This window comes from Vidua macroura, chromosome 6, assembly GCF_024509145.1.
Source record: "Vidua macroura isolate BioBank_ID:100142 chromosome 6, ASM2450914v1, whole genome shotgun sequence".
NCBI lineage: Eukaryota > Metazoa > Chordata > Aves > Passeriformes > Viduidae > Vidua > Vidua macroura.
Genome location: NC_071576.1, coordinates 17716652 through 17735009, shown reverse-complemented (window position 1 = coordinate 17735009; position 18358 = coordinate 17716652). Strand labels below are relative to the sequence as shown.

General features: G+C 38.7%; 1 protein-coding gene across 1 annotated transcript in view; it reads left to right on the top strand.

Moving 5' to 3' along the window:
- The window catches only part of SPATA7 (spermatogenesis associated 7), a 33554-nt gene extending 20687 nt beyond the window's left edge, over window positions 1–12867 (top strand). The window contains exons 6-12 of the mRNA XM_053981128.1: window positions 5155–5633; window positions 6670–6736; window positions 7198–7268; window positions 8090–8143; window positions 9287–9364; window positions 10783–10840; window positions 11197–12867. Coding sequence (XP_053837103.1) covers window positions 5155–5633; window positions 6670–6736; window positions 7198–7268; window positions 8090–8143; window positions 9287–9364; window positions 10783–10840; window positions 11197–11685 — 1296 coding nt within the window. The 3' untranslated portion in view covers window positions 11686–12867. The remainder of the gene's footprint in view (window positions 1–5154; window positions 5634–6669; window positions 6737–7197; window positions 7269–8089; window positions 8144–9286; window positions 9365–10782; window positions 10841–11196) is intronic.
- Window positions 12868–18358: the final 5491 nt, after the last annotated feature.

Here is an 18358-nt window from a genome sequence, read left to right as displayed (position 1 = left end):
TTTCTCGTGTTCAAGTGATCCTATTAATAGGCATTTTTGGCTGCTAATGAATTTTTAAAAATAACTTAATCCATGCCAAAAGTGAGTTGAAGGAAGGCTGCTTCGTAGGAGGTTAAATTTTCATTTTCTCTTTTAACCATTTGAAGTGTACCATTGCCTCGACCTTTCAGCCTGTTTTTTGAGATTTTTTTTTTTAATGAAGAATGAAAGTTGTGGCCATCTGCTTGTGGATATGAAATATAGATTGGGAAACACCATTAACTGGTTCTAGTCTCTTGTTAATTTTGTATGCAACATACATGTGGCTGTGTGAAATGCCCACTGAAATGCTTCATATTTAAAGATTTATTACACTCTTATAGTACCAGCAGTGTGAACATCTATTGTGCTTAAATTGATTCTGTCATAATGAGAGATGTCAGTGATTAAACAAAGCAGAAGAACCTTCTGAGCATCAAAGAAAGTTGTTTTCATTGGGAATATTCAGATTTCCTTTCAGGCTTCATAGTGACAATCACCTCTTGTACTGGTTGTTTGAATTAATGCACACTAAGTAATACCCCTTCTAAATAACATCACAGTATTTGATAAAAGTAGGAACTACTACATTAAAGAATTGACACCTACACACATGCAGAAAATGAAAGAGTGTACCAGGACCATAGATTTGAAAAATAGTGATACCAAGATACAAACGGGATATGTTTATAGAAAGTCCAATTTGTTCACGTATTTGTATGAATTTTCTCTAAAGGCAGCTTGTCACTTCCTATAGGAGAGTTTTGCTCTATCCAGACAGCAGAGAGCATGTGCTCAGCTGACTTAGTGCAATATTTAAATGGCTTTCTCAAATAAAAAGAATCATACACTCATTTACTGCAAATTTGCAGCTTCTGTGTCCTGACAGTGCAGTTCATAAAGCATCTCTTTGATCTCATTTTATAACGGTAGATGACCTATTCTCTTGGAAGACCTTTTCATACAAGAACAAGTTAATTTCAAGATTAAACTAATCTTACTGTAATTTCAGTGACGCCAGTAAGAGCTGCCTTGGACCTTTTATGAAAAAGTATTTAGCAACCTTTCTTTTCAAAGTTTGGTTTTTGTAAGGCAGCTGATACTTCAGTGGCTTTTGAGCTGGGAAACTAAAATTCATATAGAAATTAAATGTAACTTATAGAGAAATCTGTATTCTTCCTCTCTATTACTACTTTTGCCCATCAGTTGACAGCAGTATGCTTTGACCTCCTTTTACTGAATTTTGTCTTCCACAGAGTCCATGAAAATTCAGAGGTCCTTTCTCTACATGCTTGCTGCAAAGTACTGTTCAGTTTACCCCAGTTTTGTGACTAATAAAATTGAAGCATAAATACATCCTTTATGAAACTTTTAAAAGGAGTTGCTGAAATGCATCATTGAGTGGATTTGTGTCTTTCAAAACAGATTATACTTAGTTGAATTAACAGAATAGAAACATATTGATAAGCAAGATATAAGTCAAGATTTTTTACTCCAAATTACATTAGTTATAATTCTTGATAGTTCTAATAGTTAAAGCTCAGATACTATAATGGATTTTTTTTAATTTTGTTTGAAGACTAGGACTAAATATATTTTAATAAGTGTGCTATTTGTAGGCATGTTTTTGTCTATAAAAAACATTAGTTATTTAAGTTGTTTCCTACTTAAACATCTCAAGTTTTTTATAGAAAGCAGAGCAGAAAGTGAACATGCTTGCTTGCAGTTTATTTGCAACATAGGATAATTTTCTGAAAGTTCAAAAGAGACAAATTGCAAACAGCATTCTCTGACACAAAATCTTTTGAAGTTACATAGTTCCTTGTTCATGATATTGTTTCTTTGTCTACTTGGAGTGTACTTCTCCCTGTTGGAGTAGTAAAGTTTGCCTCAGGATAAGGGCTTTGAAAGACATTCTATTCTCAGTATTTGAATGAGTACATCTCACAGCTGACACAGATGCAGTTTTGGGTTGCAATTCTCTCTAGTCACGAGTGAGCTACTTGGTCTGTTCTACTTATGAAATATTTGAGAAGGAGAAGAAGATAACTGTCTTAAGCTTCCTCATATATAAGGAGTGCTTAAATTCAGGATATTTCCTTGTCAACCTTGTGCTTTTGTCTTGTTTTGTATCAACTCAACTGCTTCTGAGGAACAGAACATGTCATTTTCATGAGGTGTAGATAAATAATTGCCTAATATAACTTCATATCTTTTCTTAATAATTATTTTGCATAATGCAGGGAACCAGTCCTCAAATGCTCACAAATGCTTCTAGAATACCATTTATATTGCAGTTCAATGAACTGCTTTAGTCACTGAGAGTAAAGCATTTACAAGAACTAAGCTGTTTATAGTATACTCTGAAGGGTATGGAATTAGCTTTTGTCTGTGTAGGTGGATGCTGAAACTTTCCAGTCTTATCTGTTTTCTATAGTGCTGAGCTACCACTGCAACTACTTTATATGCAAACAATCACACTGGTAAGCCTCATTATTCTGCTTGCTAACACAGGCATTTGTTTGGCATTGTAGCTGCATGTTATCAGTTCAGCATTTAATTATGCTGTAGTAGTAAAATACAGTTCACTCACATGAGACACCATCAAGAAGAGTTTATTTTGCCTCAGCTAAGCAAAAGAAAACTTCTTTGCATTAGGCACCTGCAACTCTGGATATTTTGGGATACTGGAATAGTTTAGATGGATCTTACTGATGTGAGGGAAAATGGTTTTGAAGGAAATATATGGTATGATGGCAGTGTGATCTGTGACTTAATTTTCATTATGAAATACCTGCATTTTTAATATTCCTGTAAATAGCATTTACTGCATGCTACAAAATGTATATTCATCATAATTGAGCTTTAATTTAAAATATTTTGTTTGAAAGGAAAAAAAATGAACTAGCGTAGATTCTTAGCAATAACAGTGGCAGTGTTATGAGAAAATAGAGCATTTTCAGTAAGAATCTATTGCTAAGAATATTTAAAAACATCTTTTTTAGGGTTGAATGTTAGAACAGAAAATCTGTGTATATTTACAAGCTATACTACCAATTATATAGGTTAATATACTATACTATATCTTACTGGTTTACTAGTAATATATTACTATCTTACACTATCTATTTGTAGGTTAGAATGTCATGAATTTTCAATAAATGTATAAAGATTTCCAGCTTTGGCCATTGGGTTTTTTTCTCTCCATGCCTACCCCAGTAGGAGACTTCAGGAGTCTCAGGACAAGTATTGATTATCTTGCAGAATCCCCACAGGTACTTTATTTTGCAGTTGTTTTTGTGACTTTTGTTGGCATTCATTCCATTGTCACTTCCTGGTGGGGAAAGTCACACATCCAGCCTTCAATCCACATCTTCATCAGCTGATTATTTTCAAAAATTTAAGTGTTCTTGAGGATTTTCTCAAGGTTTATATTGTGCTCAGGCAATGAAACCCCATTGGAAATGCACTGGATCTGTGTTTCAGTCTTACTCTCTCAAAGTAGTTTCCACATAGCTTAATTGTGAGAGCAGGATAGGCTACTTGGTGAATCTGTGAATCTTCTCAACTGGCATTATGGTTGTAGGTTATAAATAAATGCCTGTCACAGGACATGTATAGGTTATATCATACTGCATCCACTCTCTCTCAGGCGTCCCATAGGGCACGTGTTCCTTCAGTAATTTCAGTAATGTCATACTCCTGCTTCATAGTTCTTACTTGGTTGCTAGAAGTATAATAGAGATGAATGAAACACATATGGAAATCATCTTCCTGTTTTTTGTTCAGGTGGTGGAGGTATATGGACAAATTAATTTCTGTGTTAGCCTAGCTGAACTAAACTTCAAGTTTGTTATAAACCTCAAATGGCCTTAGAAATTTAATTTTCTTCTTAGGAAACACCTCTACTTGTATACATTCTCTTAAAAATCTTACAACACTACATTGCTGATGTGTGGACCTATATAAACTGCCCTAGTGTTGGGAAAGTATGATAGTAATTTTAGAAAGTTAGCTGTTGGTTTTGAATTGGGTTTTCTCAGATGTTATAATTCAGCTGGTTTTTTGCCTGGTGGATTGCATGGTACAGCAGTGAAATTTTCCAGAAAAAAGCTATCCTCAGCTTGTCTCCCTCACTGTTGCACTGTAAGCCCTATCTCTGGGAGTTGTGTGCTAGATAGTTAAGAGTAACACAGTGGGAGTCATCTTTTCTGCATCATACAGTTGTTGAATTTCATAAATAGTTACATGTGTGGATGCAATAAACTGGTTTATACAAAATTTTGTTTGCTGATGGGCTTCTGGTTTAATCTTCCAGTTCTGCAGTATGTCTGCCCATGGAGACTATAAAATGTCATACATAATTTTCACTGATTGACAGAATATTCCGTGGGTGACTGTATCCTAGGTAGGAAAAGAACATAAAACAGCTGTTTTCGTAAGGTGTTTCAAACACATTGCAAAGCAAAATTACAAGTGTTCATACCCTGTCCAGGTATTTATGCTTTGATACTGCAAATTTTTCAAAACTCTATGACTGAAATAAAATTTCTATTTAATTGTTCTTTTTAATGTAGAAAGCACACAAAAAAACCGACCAAACCAACCAAAAACCCCACCTTAAAATATCACTTGAATTTAGTTGTGTTTCTGTCTTATTTGTCTTTGCCACTTGTCATAATACAATTCCGGAATAATCTTGAATTTTTAAGCATGGGATAATTATGGATAATGTCTGCCTTAGCTTGCCTAAGTGGTATGAACAGAGCATATCCAGATAAAATAATTTGCCTCAGTGGAATGATTTCTTGACTTCCAAAAATGTATTGATTAAACTCTTGGTTTGATGTAGCCATCAATATTCTGTAATAGAGCACCAATGTTTTGCTACTGAAATAAACCATTTCCTTATTACTCTCTTATTTCCAGTGACTAGGTTTTAAAATCTGTTAGCACTGAGGCTGCTGTGAAACCAGTTTGATTTTACAAAAAATTGAAAGTTTTTACTTAGAAAATACCTTCAAGTTGGTAACTCCCAGTTACCCACTGGGTAGCTCCCAGTAATAGCTGGGAGTACCATCATAAGCAAAGCAGGTAACTTGCAAAGCAATCAAATGTTGTTTTATTTTTTCCTAGAGTCTCTTGGAAGCAGAAGACAATCTCTCACCCTCTGCTGGCCAGGCACAGTACCTACCAAGGGCATCATCTCCTTACGGCAAGAATTGCTTGGTTCACTCCAGTCCAGTAAAATGCACCAGGAAATGTTCTTGGGATACATGCGGGATACGTGCGGCACTTTACTCACACTCCAGTGTCTGCGTGTCAAGGCCACCAGATAAATGCTCTGCACTTCCACGCAGTCACTCCATCGAGAGTTTTGTGAGTGTGAAATGCCAGAGGTGCCACGGAAACCACCCCAGAGCCAGCGGCGGGGATCTTCTAGAGAGGCACTCTGAGTACTTCACTAGGAGCCGAAAACCTTTTACTCCACGCACCTTAATATCAGATGCTAAACCTTTCCTGTCACAGTACAGGTTTTACACTCCTGCTCAAAGGAAGAAGAAAACTCACCGCAAGCAGCGTGTGGAAGCTCAAACACAGACTGATATGACCAGGTACAGAGATTGAAACTTTATTGTAAAACCCTGGAATTTAGATGTTATCATAACATTATCTTCATAAAGGCAAGATGTTTTCCTCTCATTACATTTGTATAAAACCAGAATAATTATACTGATGTCTTACTAGAACTTAGAACTAGAATAATTATTCTAGATACACCTTAACAAAAGCTAGAAAAGAATGTGATTTTCCTTTTTTTCACTGGCGTATTTTGCTGTCTTCTTTCTGGAACAACTGTTTTAATTTATACAGATTGGATACAAAGTGCCACTAAATTCAAACTGTGGAATATCACATCTGCTGGGGATAATAATTCCCTCTCGCTTCCCTATGCTCTCTGATATATAGTTCTGTCTTTTAAAGAATTAACCAATATAAGCATGCAATTAGCTCCCCGCTATTGCCCCTGTAGTCTCATGCTTTCCAGTCTGTTAATTAATACATCATGCAAACATCCTTTTTTAACTCCTGAATGCAGCTCTTCATTGGTTTTTTTGAATTTGAATACCTTTGGATATATCTTGTATAAAATATTTGAAACAAAATTAGTGTCCTCTTGCATTGAACTTCTTAGCAAATTGAACAGTTCTGAATTAGTTTTGTTTCTGCTGATACTACCTTGTAAAGAGAAATCTTTTCCCTTTTGTGTCCTCCACGCCTGCACGTCCAACTCCAGTTTGTCATAGAATAAATTAGGAATTTCCTAAGACTGGAATTATGATAGCTTTGGCTCTGCATTGCAACTGTTGATTTTCTGGCCATGGGTTGTCTATTTTCCTGGTGCACTTTTAATTTTAGTATCATCTCCATTCTTAATTCTGAACAATTTTTTTAATAATTCAGCTATCCCCTGCTAATATGCAGCTAAATAATTAATTTGGATCACCTGTCTGGCAGAATTTTTCTGACTGTTCGGTACTACATTCTGTTCAGGTCGATGAGACATTTCCACAGTGGCACTGCTATTCTCATTCTGCATTTTTTGAAAGTAGTCTACTTGGGAATCTAATACCTCTCTAAATTTTGTAGCTTTCCATCTTCAGACAAAGTGCATGTGAGAAAAGTTATGGGTGAAAACCAGAAGATCAAATCAAAGGTAATAATGCATCTATCAGTCATCTGGGTACTCTGCACACACCCACCACCGTCACTGTGGAGTAATACACTTCATCACTGCCACAGCAGTGAGCAGTTGATTTAGGTGTTCTTCTCTCTATTGCCATGACATGAGTTAGTTACATAGAGGAGACAGAATTTCAGAACACTGAGTGGAAACTATAAGAAAAAAAACACTGAGGCACATGAAGAGATCTCTTTAATTTTTTTTTTAATTGTTTCTGTAAGTGCAGTATCAAATATCTGCTAAGGTCATAGATAATTGGTACGTGACTTTCCAGCAGAAGAAGGTGTCCCATTTGTCTGTTTACCCAAAGTTTCTCAGAAAAGACATGGAATTTCTAGGGCTGCTTAATCACAGAGAGTTATTAGATTAATTTTAATGGTAAAATTTGCTGTGTATTTGCACTGATAATAAAGATTTTTATTTCTGTGTTGTAGGCTGAAGATAAAAGATATACTTTGGATGAACCTGAGAGAGGAGTAGATGATTTTGAACACTCCATCCTAAGGTGCCTGATTTACAGCAGGAGGGAATATTTGAAATGTTCCTTTCTATACAGCTGGTCCTTAGGCCAAAAGTCTTCACTAGCATTTCTCTTCATAAGTCTTCTTCTACAGAACTTCTATTGAGTTTTTATATCAATGGCCTTTCCCAACTTCTAAATTCATTATTTTCTTGTGATAAGTTCCAATAGGGAAGCCAATTAAGAAAGAGAGCTCTGAAATATATGAGTATTTTTGTCAGAATTGACTGATGAAACATTAATACAATTGTTAGTTCTGTACATCTGAGCTCACAGACTACATAGTACTATAACTAAATACTGCATTGCAGGAGGATTTCCCATATCTTTTTCTGAAAACTTAATACTGGGATAGCTGCAGTACAAGAGCAGTGTTGGAAATGAGGCCAGAGCCCAAGGGCTCCCAGCTGACTCTCCTCATTGCTGACCTGAGTGTCACGCATGCCTCGCTGATTTGCTCTCTGGCCTTTTCAAAGGCATTTTTATCTGAGGAAATAAAAGGTACTGAGTTCAAAAAGCATTCTTACAGATAACAGAGATTGAATAGCATCTGAAGTAGCACCAAGGTCTTCTGAGCACTGCATCAAGTGAGGTGGTATAATACTCTTGAACAGCAGTCTTTCAGGTTTCAGTGCCAGCAGGGTATTTTGCTACTGGAGCAGGGTTTAAGGGTGTTATGGTGGGGTTTTTTGTGAAAGGAAATCATATAATGGCACTCCATGGCTCCAGAAGAAAATTACATGTAAGGTAGTATAAAAGGGGTTTAGAATGTTATTCTTTTTCTTGCCCTCTGATTTTCTCATTAGAGAGCCATCATGGTGTCCTCAGAAGTCTTCACCAAAGAGAACTGTTGATGATGAGTAAGTATGCTTTTAAACCATTTTTCTTCTCATTTACAACATCAAACTAGAAGGCTTTCCTCAAAACTGATGAGCTTGAAAAATAAAATACTTAAAAAATTTTATGTGAATCAAAAAACAAAATTCATTTTAACTTCAGAAGATTGTACAGTGCCTAGTTTGTTTCCATTTCTTTTCAGGTCTGTAATCTCTGAAGCAAATATTGGCAAATGAAGCACCAAATTGAAGGGCATTCTTACCACATTTCTGCACTGAAATTTGATGAAAATTAGAAGAGTTTTGAGTTATATTCAGAAACACTACTAAAGCTTCACCAAGAGGCCTTGGAAAAGTCATTTAATTCTTTGTGCTTTAGGACAGGCTTGTGTTTGCCTAACTTAAGGCTTATAATAGAGGTCTCAAATTCCAGCTGTAGGTAACTTTCTTGACTATAGAGGGAACCAAAATTACAATCTTTAGGCACAATAACAAATTTTATGTAGTGAAAATAATGCAAGATGTATTTCATTTTTTTGTTTTCTGTTTATTAAGACTGGAGAATGACTCAGTAGAGTTTGATTGGATGCTTTGGGAGACTTAAAAAGATGCTATGAAAGAGAAACAGCACTGAAATACTTTCTTTTGGGGATTTCTTTCCTGTGTTTAAATGAGTGGATGCTGCCAAATAAGCAGTTAAATCCTTCTCAGCTTCCATTTAGGACCAGCAATTTTCAGCTGCAGTCAGATTCTCTAGAAGCTCCTTTGGAAGCCTATACCCAGAGCATCAAACTGCAATTGTGCACTTTCTTCCCAGGGAGCTCCCCTTTCTTGAGTGCAGTGCAGGTTCTGAATACTTGCCAACATTCACTGATACCCTTGCTTGGGATCTCTGTGCTAATTTATACCACAACAGAAAGCATAAAGAGAAAGCACCATGACCACCTGTAGAACAGTCTCATATTTTGTAGTTTTTTATTATCCAGATTGAACAAAAGGCTTAGCTTGTCATGATAGTGTTACCTTTTATGAAACATAACTGCTGATACAAAAACTATAAAATCTTCTTAATGGCCTTTCCAGTGAAGGTGATTAAACTTACTAAAATATGTCATATGTGTTTCTGTGGTAAAGCATTTAACATTGGGGTTTCTATTTTCCCTGTAGAGAAGAGGAGCTGTTGTATTTAACTTTCATTGAAGATGTAACAAGTGAAATTCTTAGACTTGGCTTATTTTCTGACAGGTAGGTTACAGTTGTTTTCAGTTTTGTAATGCTATGTCAGAAACCCATTGACTCCATAGGTAAGGGAAGTAGTGATTAGTAATAATTTCTTATACACACATATACACAGTTAGCCCTTGCTTTTGTTTTGTTTCCTCTTCTTTTTTGCTTTATGTAAGAAAGGAGAAGTAGGAAATACCTTTGGTTCATCCACTTGGATCTGCTGCTATGTACCATGAGATAACAGCTTGTGTTAAAAACTGACCTGGAACCCTAGGTAGAAAAATACTAAGAACTCATTTTAGTCTGCAACATCTGTTTTCCTAAATAAACTGAGTTACTAATCTTTTACACAACAAGTCCTTTGTCCCCTTCTGTCCTTCCTGTTCCAGTATGAATTCAGTCTTCAACATGGGTTGCAAGGGTTACATTCACTTGCAGATAAAAGTTCACCAGCTGCTTTCAGTATGATACTGGCCCTTTCTAATAAAGAACTCTCCATTTATGAAAAAAAAAAAAATTGCAGTATTTCTATACATACACAGAATCTTAACAGAATCATTGCAGTATTTCTATATATATACAGAATCTTAACCCATTTTTGAAATTCTGCATTCAAGGCAGTCTAATTTCATAATATTCTGATCTTGATCTTATCAGTCTAATATTCTGGTTGATAATGTTCGCAGCTGGTTTTGCTATTCTATGTGCTCTTATTTTCTTCGTCTTATGTCAAGGCTGTCAATAAGAATACTAAATACACCAAGTAAAAAAATTAATCTTCAAGAAATTTTGAGAGCAGTCTACCTCTGGCTCTTTACAGTAATTTTTCTTCCACTAGAACCCTTCTTACACTTCTTTGTTTAATAATTTCTCATGTAAGCTAGGTTAAATTCACTTGACTTTCTACAATTCTGTTCCAGTGGCTGTGTACTTTAGTTGTCACAGAACACTTTCTTTACAGAATTTTTTTTCTCATTCAGCCTAAGAAATGGAAGAGAGCTCTCAGGACTGAGGACTTTTCTCTGGATTTTTTTTTTTACTCAAGCTGGATTTTATTCCTTTCTTCCTTCATCTTACTTATTCTTGGGTATAGCAGCCACTATGGTGCATCCAAGAGATTTTGGATACTTCAGTATGCCAGTAGAATCACCACTGGATTGCAGCACATAGGCACAGCAGGTCAAACACACACATAGTTGTACTACAAGTCACCCCACAATTGCCATGTGCTGCCCAAAGCCAAGTCTGCCTGCTGAGCATGTGTCCAGTGGGTTGCTGACTACAGGTAGCCCTATTTGTGACAGAATGGAATTGAAACAGTCTTAGAGATGCCATTCAGCTAAGAAATTGAAATAAAAACCTACTGTCATTAGGTTATGTGCATCTCGTAAAAGTTGTTTTTCCTCCTGTGAAATAATTTGATTTTTTATTTATAGGGTTCTGGATCAACTGTTTGAGTGCCATATAGAAGAGAACAAGAACCACCTTGATGAGGTATGTGCTGCCCTTACAGTAGTCTCTGCATATGACTTAGGTGACATTTCCAAAGAGCTGGGCAAATGCACAGGTATATTGGGGGGTTAAGGTAACCAGAATACGCAGTGGGGAGCCTCTCTCTCTCCAGAAATGATATCTGCACACTCATGGATCACAGCAGATTGGGAGTCACAGGTACAGTGACAAAGAATGGACAACAGTCAGTTCAGTTTGGTGATACTCAATGTTTAATTTAGTCACTTGATTGCAAGGAACCTCCCTTTCCTTCTGTCAGAGTTAAGCCCTGAGTCTGAGCAGTGCTCAGGTGCCATGGGGCTGGAGAAGTGTCACCCTTTTCCTCCTTCACCCCTTAGGGCAAAATGCGCCAGATGTTGGATGTGCTGAAATCAGACCTTGGCTGCAGCCAGGACAGCGAGACAGAGCTAATCCATGCAGGTCAGGAAGCCTCGGGCCCAGTGGATCTGCAGGAGTTTGATACAACAGAAGAGCTTGAGTGTACCAGTAAATGTCACAGGCTGAGGAAAGCTACAAAAAAAGAAGAATTCCTTGAGACCATGGACTTGTTAAAGAAACCAAACAAATGTGAATCACTGCCACAAAGCAGAAGGCCAAGGGAGGCACGGGGCAAGGAGGACTTCTCAGAAGATACCACAGAAATTATGAGTGCTGGGACTGAGTCTGATTTCTGTGGTGTGGAATTTGAACTCCCAGACACTTCACCCACCTGTGAGGCAGCTTTACATTTACTTGCTTTTGACAGTAATTTGGAAGTCAATGAGAAACTTGATGAACTTGGGGAAAGCTTTGCAGAGGCCCTTCACATTTCACATAACTATTCATAACTGTAACCAAAACTTACCTGTTAAACAGGGATAGAGCTCCTTCTGTGGTGAAATGCCATTTTTCAACCAGTAGTAAATTGTTCCGTTTATTTTCAGTTATTTCTGTTTAAATACTGCTAAGATCTCTGTAGCAGGATACTGTTAATTGGGCATTAATCTCTATGTAAATTAGACCTTAAAGGATAAACAGGTATCAGAAGCATTTTGTGTATTTTGCCCATAGTTGTATAACTCAAAACAAACTTGAGAATATTAAAACTAGATTTATATTTTTAGGGCTGTAATAATAAGTTATGAAATATTTATTGATTTAAGTAAATTAATTGATAGCACAGCTGTAGTCCTGCTATAAAGATCTGAGATGTTGTAGTCTGCAAGAATTCAACAACTTAACATAAATGTAACATCAAACAATGTCCTCTTCCAGAATGGACAAACAGTTCCACCATGCAGTGTACTATGTTACCCCTCACAGAAGCCCACAAATGAAAAATCAAACTATTTCATGAGAAGAAAATCCAAATTTTTACTGATCTATGTAGATTAACAACTGCAGTTTTTTATTTTCAGTTCTTAACTGAAGGAGACTGCTAAGTTCAATTTCTTGCACTGATGACAGCCATGGTATAGCATTCTGCATCAAGCTTTGGTTTTGGAAAAGGTTTGAATTGCTTACTGTTTGATGACTAGGACTGTGTAGAAGAAGACACATCAGGCACCTTGTACAGCAAATGGAAAAGAGGTGGTGTATTTTCTGGTTTAAATTGAAGTTAGTACATGCATTGCATCATGAAATTAACCCAAATGTCATTGTTTAATCAGTGTACAGCTACTGCCTGACATTTCCATTGCTGCAGAATGATCTTAACAGGTTCTGAGGAAATGCTGGCAAGTTGCATTGTCTTGCTGTAGATGAGGAACTAGGAGAAGTCTTAGGAACCTGGATAAAAGCTGTCCTTTAATATCTCCTAGGGTCAGTTTCTAACCCTCCTCCAAGGACAAGCCCAAATTGTACCAGTTCTTACATAACAACTGCCACCACCTGCCTCCCCTGTGCCTTGTGAGCATCAACCAAGGTCTGTGACTCCATCAGCCAGATGACCCATTGCAGCTTAAAGGAGCTCCAACAGACACAGACCACTGCTTCACTTATGAAGCATAAACTTTTAGACAAAAAGGAAATGTCAAAAAACAGCTAGCGGAAGCCAGTGAGAGAAAAACATGTCTGGCACAATCATAGCACTGCAGTTCAGAACACAATTCCCACTTTCCTGGGTACCTTGTCCACAATAATAAACTGTGGACATTGTTGACAATGACAGGAGACCAGAGTTTATTTTAGCCAGGTACATGTGGCTGGGCAGCTGGGCAGCCTTTCATCTGCCATACTCAGTTGGCTGCCTTGTAAGTCTGGCCTGCAGCAGGAGTGCTCTGGCTCACTGAAAAGCCAGGTGAGAAAATGTGAGGACTTCTGCATCCCCCCCATCAGAGCCTGTCTTGTTGTAAAGATGTGACCACAGGGCTGAGTCAGTACAGCGCAGGGAGGGTTTGTCCTCACTCACGAGTGATCACAGACCTTCTCCCATCCTCCAGGAAACTCCCTCTCAATTCCTTACCCGAGAGAGCTGAACAGAAGGGATGCCCTAGGAAATTGTTTCTACTTTATGAAGGATTCTGACACACAGGGACTGGTTTGAAAACATACAAATTTTGATGCATCGAAGTATAAAGCCTCTTTGCTCCTCAGTTCTTCAGGACTTCACCCACTCTTGGGGCCCTCCATTCCAAGTTCTCCATTCTTGGTCAATAATGAGAATTTAGGGTTTTTTTCTCTACCTATCTCTACACTTGTGACTTGTACATCGTAAAAAATGTTACTCGGCAAACTTCAGCTTCTTGTGAACATGAGTCTGATTAAAGATTAATAAGAACTTCACCTTCAAAATCTGTAAATGAAAAAATACTGTAGGAAAACACCACAGCAGTAAACCTCACAGAAAGGCACAAGTAATGACATACTCATTTCCTGTAATACAAGTACCACAAAAATAAATAAAAACAGTTTCTTGACCATATTTCCTGTTGAAGAACTGTCTCAACATCAATGACAATTTTTTCTGGGTAGATGTAACTTAAAAGAGGAAATAAATTGATTAAAACAGACCTTTCATAAAGAAAGCACCTGTCTGCCTAAACGGTGTGAATATTTATTGGATCCACAGTGAAATGTCGGGTAAAGAACCAGAGAATTACACACCCCAATATCCAGAAACTGGAGCAGTTAGTCCGGTCCAAAGAACTTGTTTCTGTCATTGTTGAGGCACTCTTATCAGATAGTAGGGAAAAAACATTCTAGATAAATATTACCTATATAAAATCAGTTTATCTGCAGATCCAAGAGCAAATTCCGGCTGCCTTGGATTTAAGACTGTCTCTCTTCTATTCACATTTACTTTTAAGGTGGTGCTTAGAACATAAGTTGTTTTAAAGACCTTGATATGCAAGTTTGACCCACATCACTGATAAGATTAATCAACACTGCAAGGTTTGGGGATTTTTTCTGAGGGTTTTAGTTGGTTTGGTTTAAATTTTTTTCTCTTGTCACATTTTACTTTGTGTTGTACTCGAGCCTTGGTACAAGCAGTAGCAGAACAAGGCAGTCACACACTATTACGTATCTGAATCCTTCAGATGTAACAAACTTAGGAGCAGTCAGCAGCGGTGATCTGCAATGTAAAGACTTTTTTTCTGCCCAGATTCATGTGGGCCATGAGTGCATACATCATAACATCAATGTTCTTTTCAAATAGACAAAAGCCATTTTGCTCTAAGAAAAAGGCCTCTTACCTTTAAAGCTACAGTTTTGTCATCACTGCTTGTTTTTTTCAAAGGTAGGATTCTGTTTATTTACTAAGCAAAGTGGGGCTTTTTGGTCATTTGAAGTAAAGATTAATGGGATCAAAGGAAAAAGGTGCTTACATGTCTTAGGGCTGACCAGAAAACAAGCAGCTTCAAGCCATCCTTTTAACCTTAATCCACCCCGTGTTTAAAGCTCCTACAGAGTTTTCATTTAGGCTTAGCTGCAGAATGACTTCACAGTTTTGTTTCTCTGCATTTCTATACACTTTATCATTTATAGCTATGCAAGAGTAGTTGTAAGAATGATGCAGCTCAACTGACAGCATTTCACGATTTAAGTACAAATGGCTCCATCGGACAATGGGCAAAAAAGGGCTACTTGTTTCCTCAGCAATGCTTTGTGCAACGTTTATGAGTAAGAGAACTAGAACATCAGCATAAATAAAAATTAGGCCCAGGAGTTTCATTTGTAGCCCCTAAGGCAGGCTGTTCCATTGTGGTGACAGCACGGTTTCTAACCAACAAGATGTTCTAATAATGCCCTTTAGTGCATGACTCTTGTTCCTGTGTCTGAGTACCTGGGAGAGGCAGCAGCCCCAGGCCACAGGCTGGAATAAGTAGAAATACCAATGGAAAATGAGCATTAAAGAGAATACAGGAAGAAAGGACTGGCAAAAGGGAAATTGCTACTGATTCTGTCTTTTAAAGTGAGACCTGTTACTGGCTACAGCACTGCCGGAGCCTTGGGTTCCGACACAGTACAGGTGCAGAGTAGAGATTTAGGAGTCACTTGTTAACATTGGCCTTCAAATGTATTTTACCTTTGTATGTATACCTATGTATACCTAATGCATGATACCACCTTTGTATCATAGTGCTTCTATTTGAGACCTAAAAATTTATGCAAAGGGGGAAAAAATACGAAATTGGAACTCAAGGTCTACTTCAGAAAGCTGTGGGAAAGTCCAGTATCCCACTTTAATTTTTGACTACCCGTACGTAAGAAAGTGCAGGGCACTGCAGCTGTGTGATGTCTCCAAAGCCATCATTTTTTCTCTGGCACTTCCCAGTTTTTCTCTGGCACTTCACTTAACCTGCTCTTCTCAAGAGCTGACACCTGGTATGTACACAGATTACAAGGAACAGAACAGCAACCAGCAGTTTTAACAAAAATAATTCCTCACTCTCCAAAACAACCAAACCAGATACAAGCAGTCCAATCTCCCCGTTTCCTTTAGTGAAATCTGCTTTGTTCAGAAACAACCACCTTCAGTTTGTATTTCAGTAGTAAAGCAAGTGATACGCAAACAGGTGAGCAGTAAATTAATCTGGCCCAGCCATTGCCCCAGCATGGGTCACAGCCAGTCAAGGGATTCAGTTTCAAAACCTGTAGCAGGTCATAGGCCAGCGGAAGTTGAGCATGTCACAGGGATAAAGCATCACTGGGAAGGGAAAAGAAGAATCAGCAGTTGCCACTGGCTCGACAAACCATCTGAGCTGTAGAACCCATAGCTCATCGCCATTTCAGCCACCTTAAAGAAAACCTAGGAGGACTCCAGGGTGTCAGGCAGTTGAGGAGTAGCAACAAGAATTGTTAATTCAAGTGAAGGGTACCAAAATCAAGGATGAAGTGTGTGGGACTTTCTGTTCTCTCTAGAAAGTCTCCAGAATAGCTGGGTTCCTAATGGTACCTTTTAGCTCAGCCACTAAGCTAATTCTAGCTGACAGCAAAGGCCAGGAGGTGTGCCTGACAGCCAGGTGACAACGCACAAAACTTCACTTGCATTCATCTTTGAAGCCATGACACTGGCCTGCAAAAAGCATAGGCTCTCAACCCAACACCACGTTTTAGGCTGGAGGATTGCCAGACATCCCCACAAGGCACCAACACAGGCTGCTGCTGTGCCCTTGCTGCTCTTGTAGATCACAGGCTTCGGCACACACGGGTTCCCCTGCAATCTTTCCAGCCCTACCACATTGCGGGAATGAAATTGGACCTTGAGAAGGGCAAGGAAAGGCTACATAAATGGAGTAGGGAGGCCTCTGAAACCTGAGAGAGAGAAACTCCAACAGAGCCTCAGGCTGGCAGGCAACAGAGCTGTGCTGTCCCATTCTCGTAGAGGACAGGCAGCGTGATCTGTAGCACGAGGTGCAGAGCTCTCTGCAGTTATCCCAAGAATTCAGCAAGCCTGTAGGACTGCCCTTACAGTATCTGTGTGAGGGCTGCAGCATACCTTACATCTCGCAGCAGCCAGAGACTGGTTCCAGATGAGTAACACAACTATGAGGTGACCCCAGCTCTTCCCAGTATCCATTTCTCTCACTCATAAGCATGCTCACATGCCAAAGAAGTGAAGCAACGTGTTAAAGGCCATCAGCTCTCCTGTCAGCCTGAGAATTCCTTGCAGGACCTCAGAGGTGTAGCCTCTCCAATCAGAAATTCAGCTCAGAGGTATTTGGCACCCTGCTTTTTCCCAGTGTTTGACACAAGTGAAACCAGAGATCATTCAGATAGCACAGGTTTGAAAGCTGGCTATAAGGCTTCCCAAAAGCTGGGCACAACCATCTAAGATAACAGTCGATTTTAAGAGAAAGATAGAAGAGCTCCTGAAGCTTTTATCTTGGTTTTCCCTTCCCCAGACACAAGCTTGCATAATGGCTACTCCCATGCCACCCTGACAGCTTTTAGCCTTATACAGGGAGTTTCAGCTTAAACATCAGTCTTCAAAGCCCCTTGCTATGGCTTTCCATAAGGTGTGTTTTCTCCATGGCTCCTCCTCACTATTTGAACATCTTAGAGTGTCTGTTCAATTCACTTTATGGTGCTATCTGATCTCCCCAAAGGACTCTTGGGCACATCTCCCCAGCCTTGTTCCTCCCTTTATTTGAGGAAGCAGCTGGCAGGTAAGAGCACAGCCCTGCCATAAAATACCCATGGTGCAGTCTCTGGCACACTCCAGTAACAACGCTGAGGGGCAGGTGAGTGGTAGGCTGGGCCAGCCCGTGGCCAAAGTTACCTTCCCAAATATCAGGAAATTCAACCTGTAATATTTGTGAAGCATTTCCACAATGTCCATTACTCTCAGTTCTGCTTATTTGTCATTATTTAAACACCAGCACTGTGCAGAGGGATAAGGCTGACCTTTTGTCCTGAAAACAGGCTCAAATGGAGCATTGTACTTCCAGCTTGATGGCATGTATGCACTGAAAATGCTAAACTCACCATGGCAGCCCTCCTAACACCATGGCACTAAGGACAAATTTGCTCTGACTGCAGGGAGTGCATACACTCAGCAATGCTCCTTGTTTTGGGGTTGATTGAGTTTTTTTGCAGTGCATCAAAGCTACTACATCTGATACCTGTCATTGGGATTCCTATTGATGTTCTGGGTGAGCTAGAAACTTCTCTCATCAGCTCCCGTAAGTTTCTCGTGTACCAAGTCCTGGAGCTCTTGCCCAAGAAAGCTTCTGGCCAGATGTGTCAAATCCAAGCATCAAGTCATGTCCCTGTCAACCAACTCTGGATACTGGAAGTCTCTAATGGGGATTTTACAGTGGCTGGAAAATAACATCTGCAGTTTAAAACAATTTGGATTTAGAGGAAATTTAGGTTTCTGAAGATACCTTTGCCAGAGATCTAAAACCAGTATAAATAATAAGTGTGATCAAAACTGCTGAATATTTCAGGTCCCATTTTCCTCTTCTGATTTTGAATCCATGTCTAATAAAAGAGCTTTGTTTACAATGAGCATCACACAGGACATTCCCCAGGACTTGGGAACTGCTCTGACAAATACAGGTGTATCTATGGTTT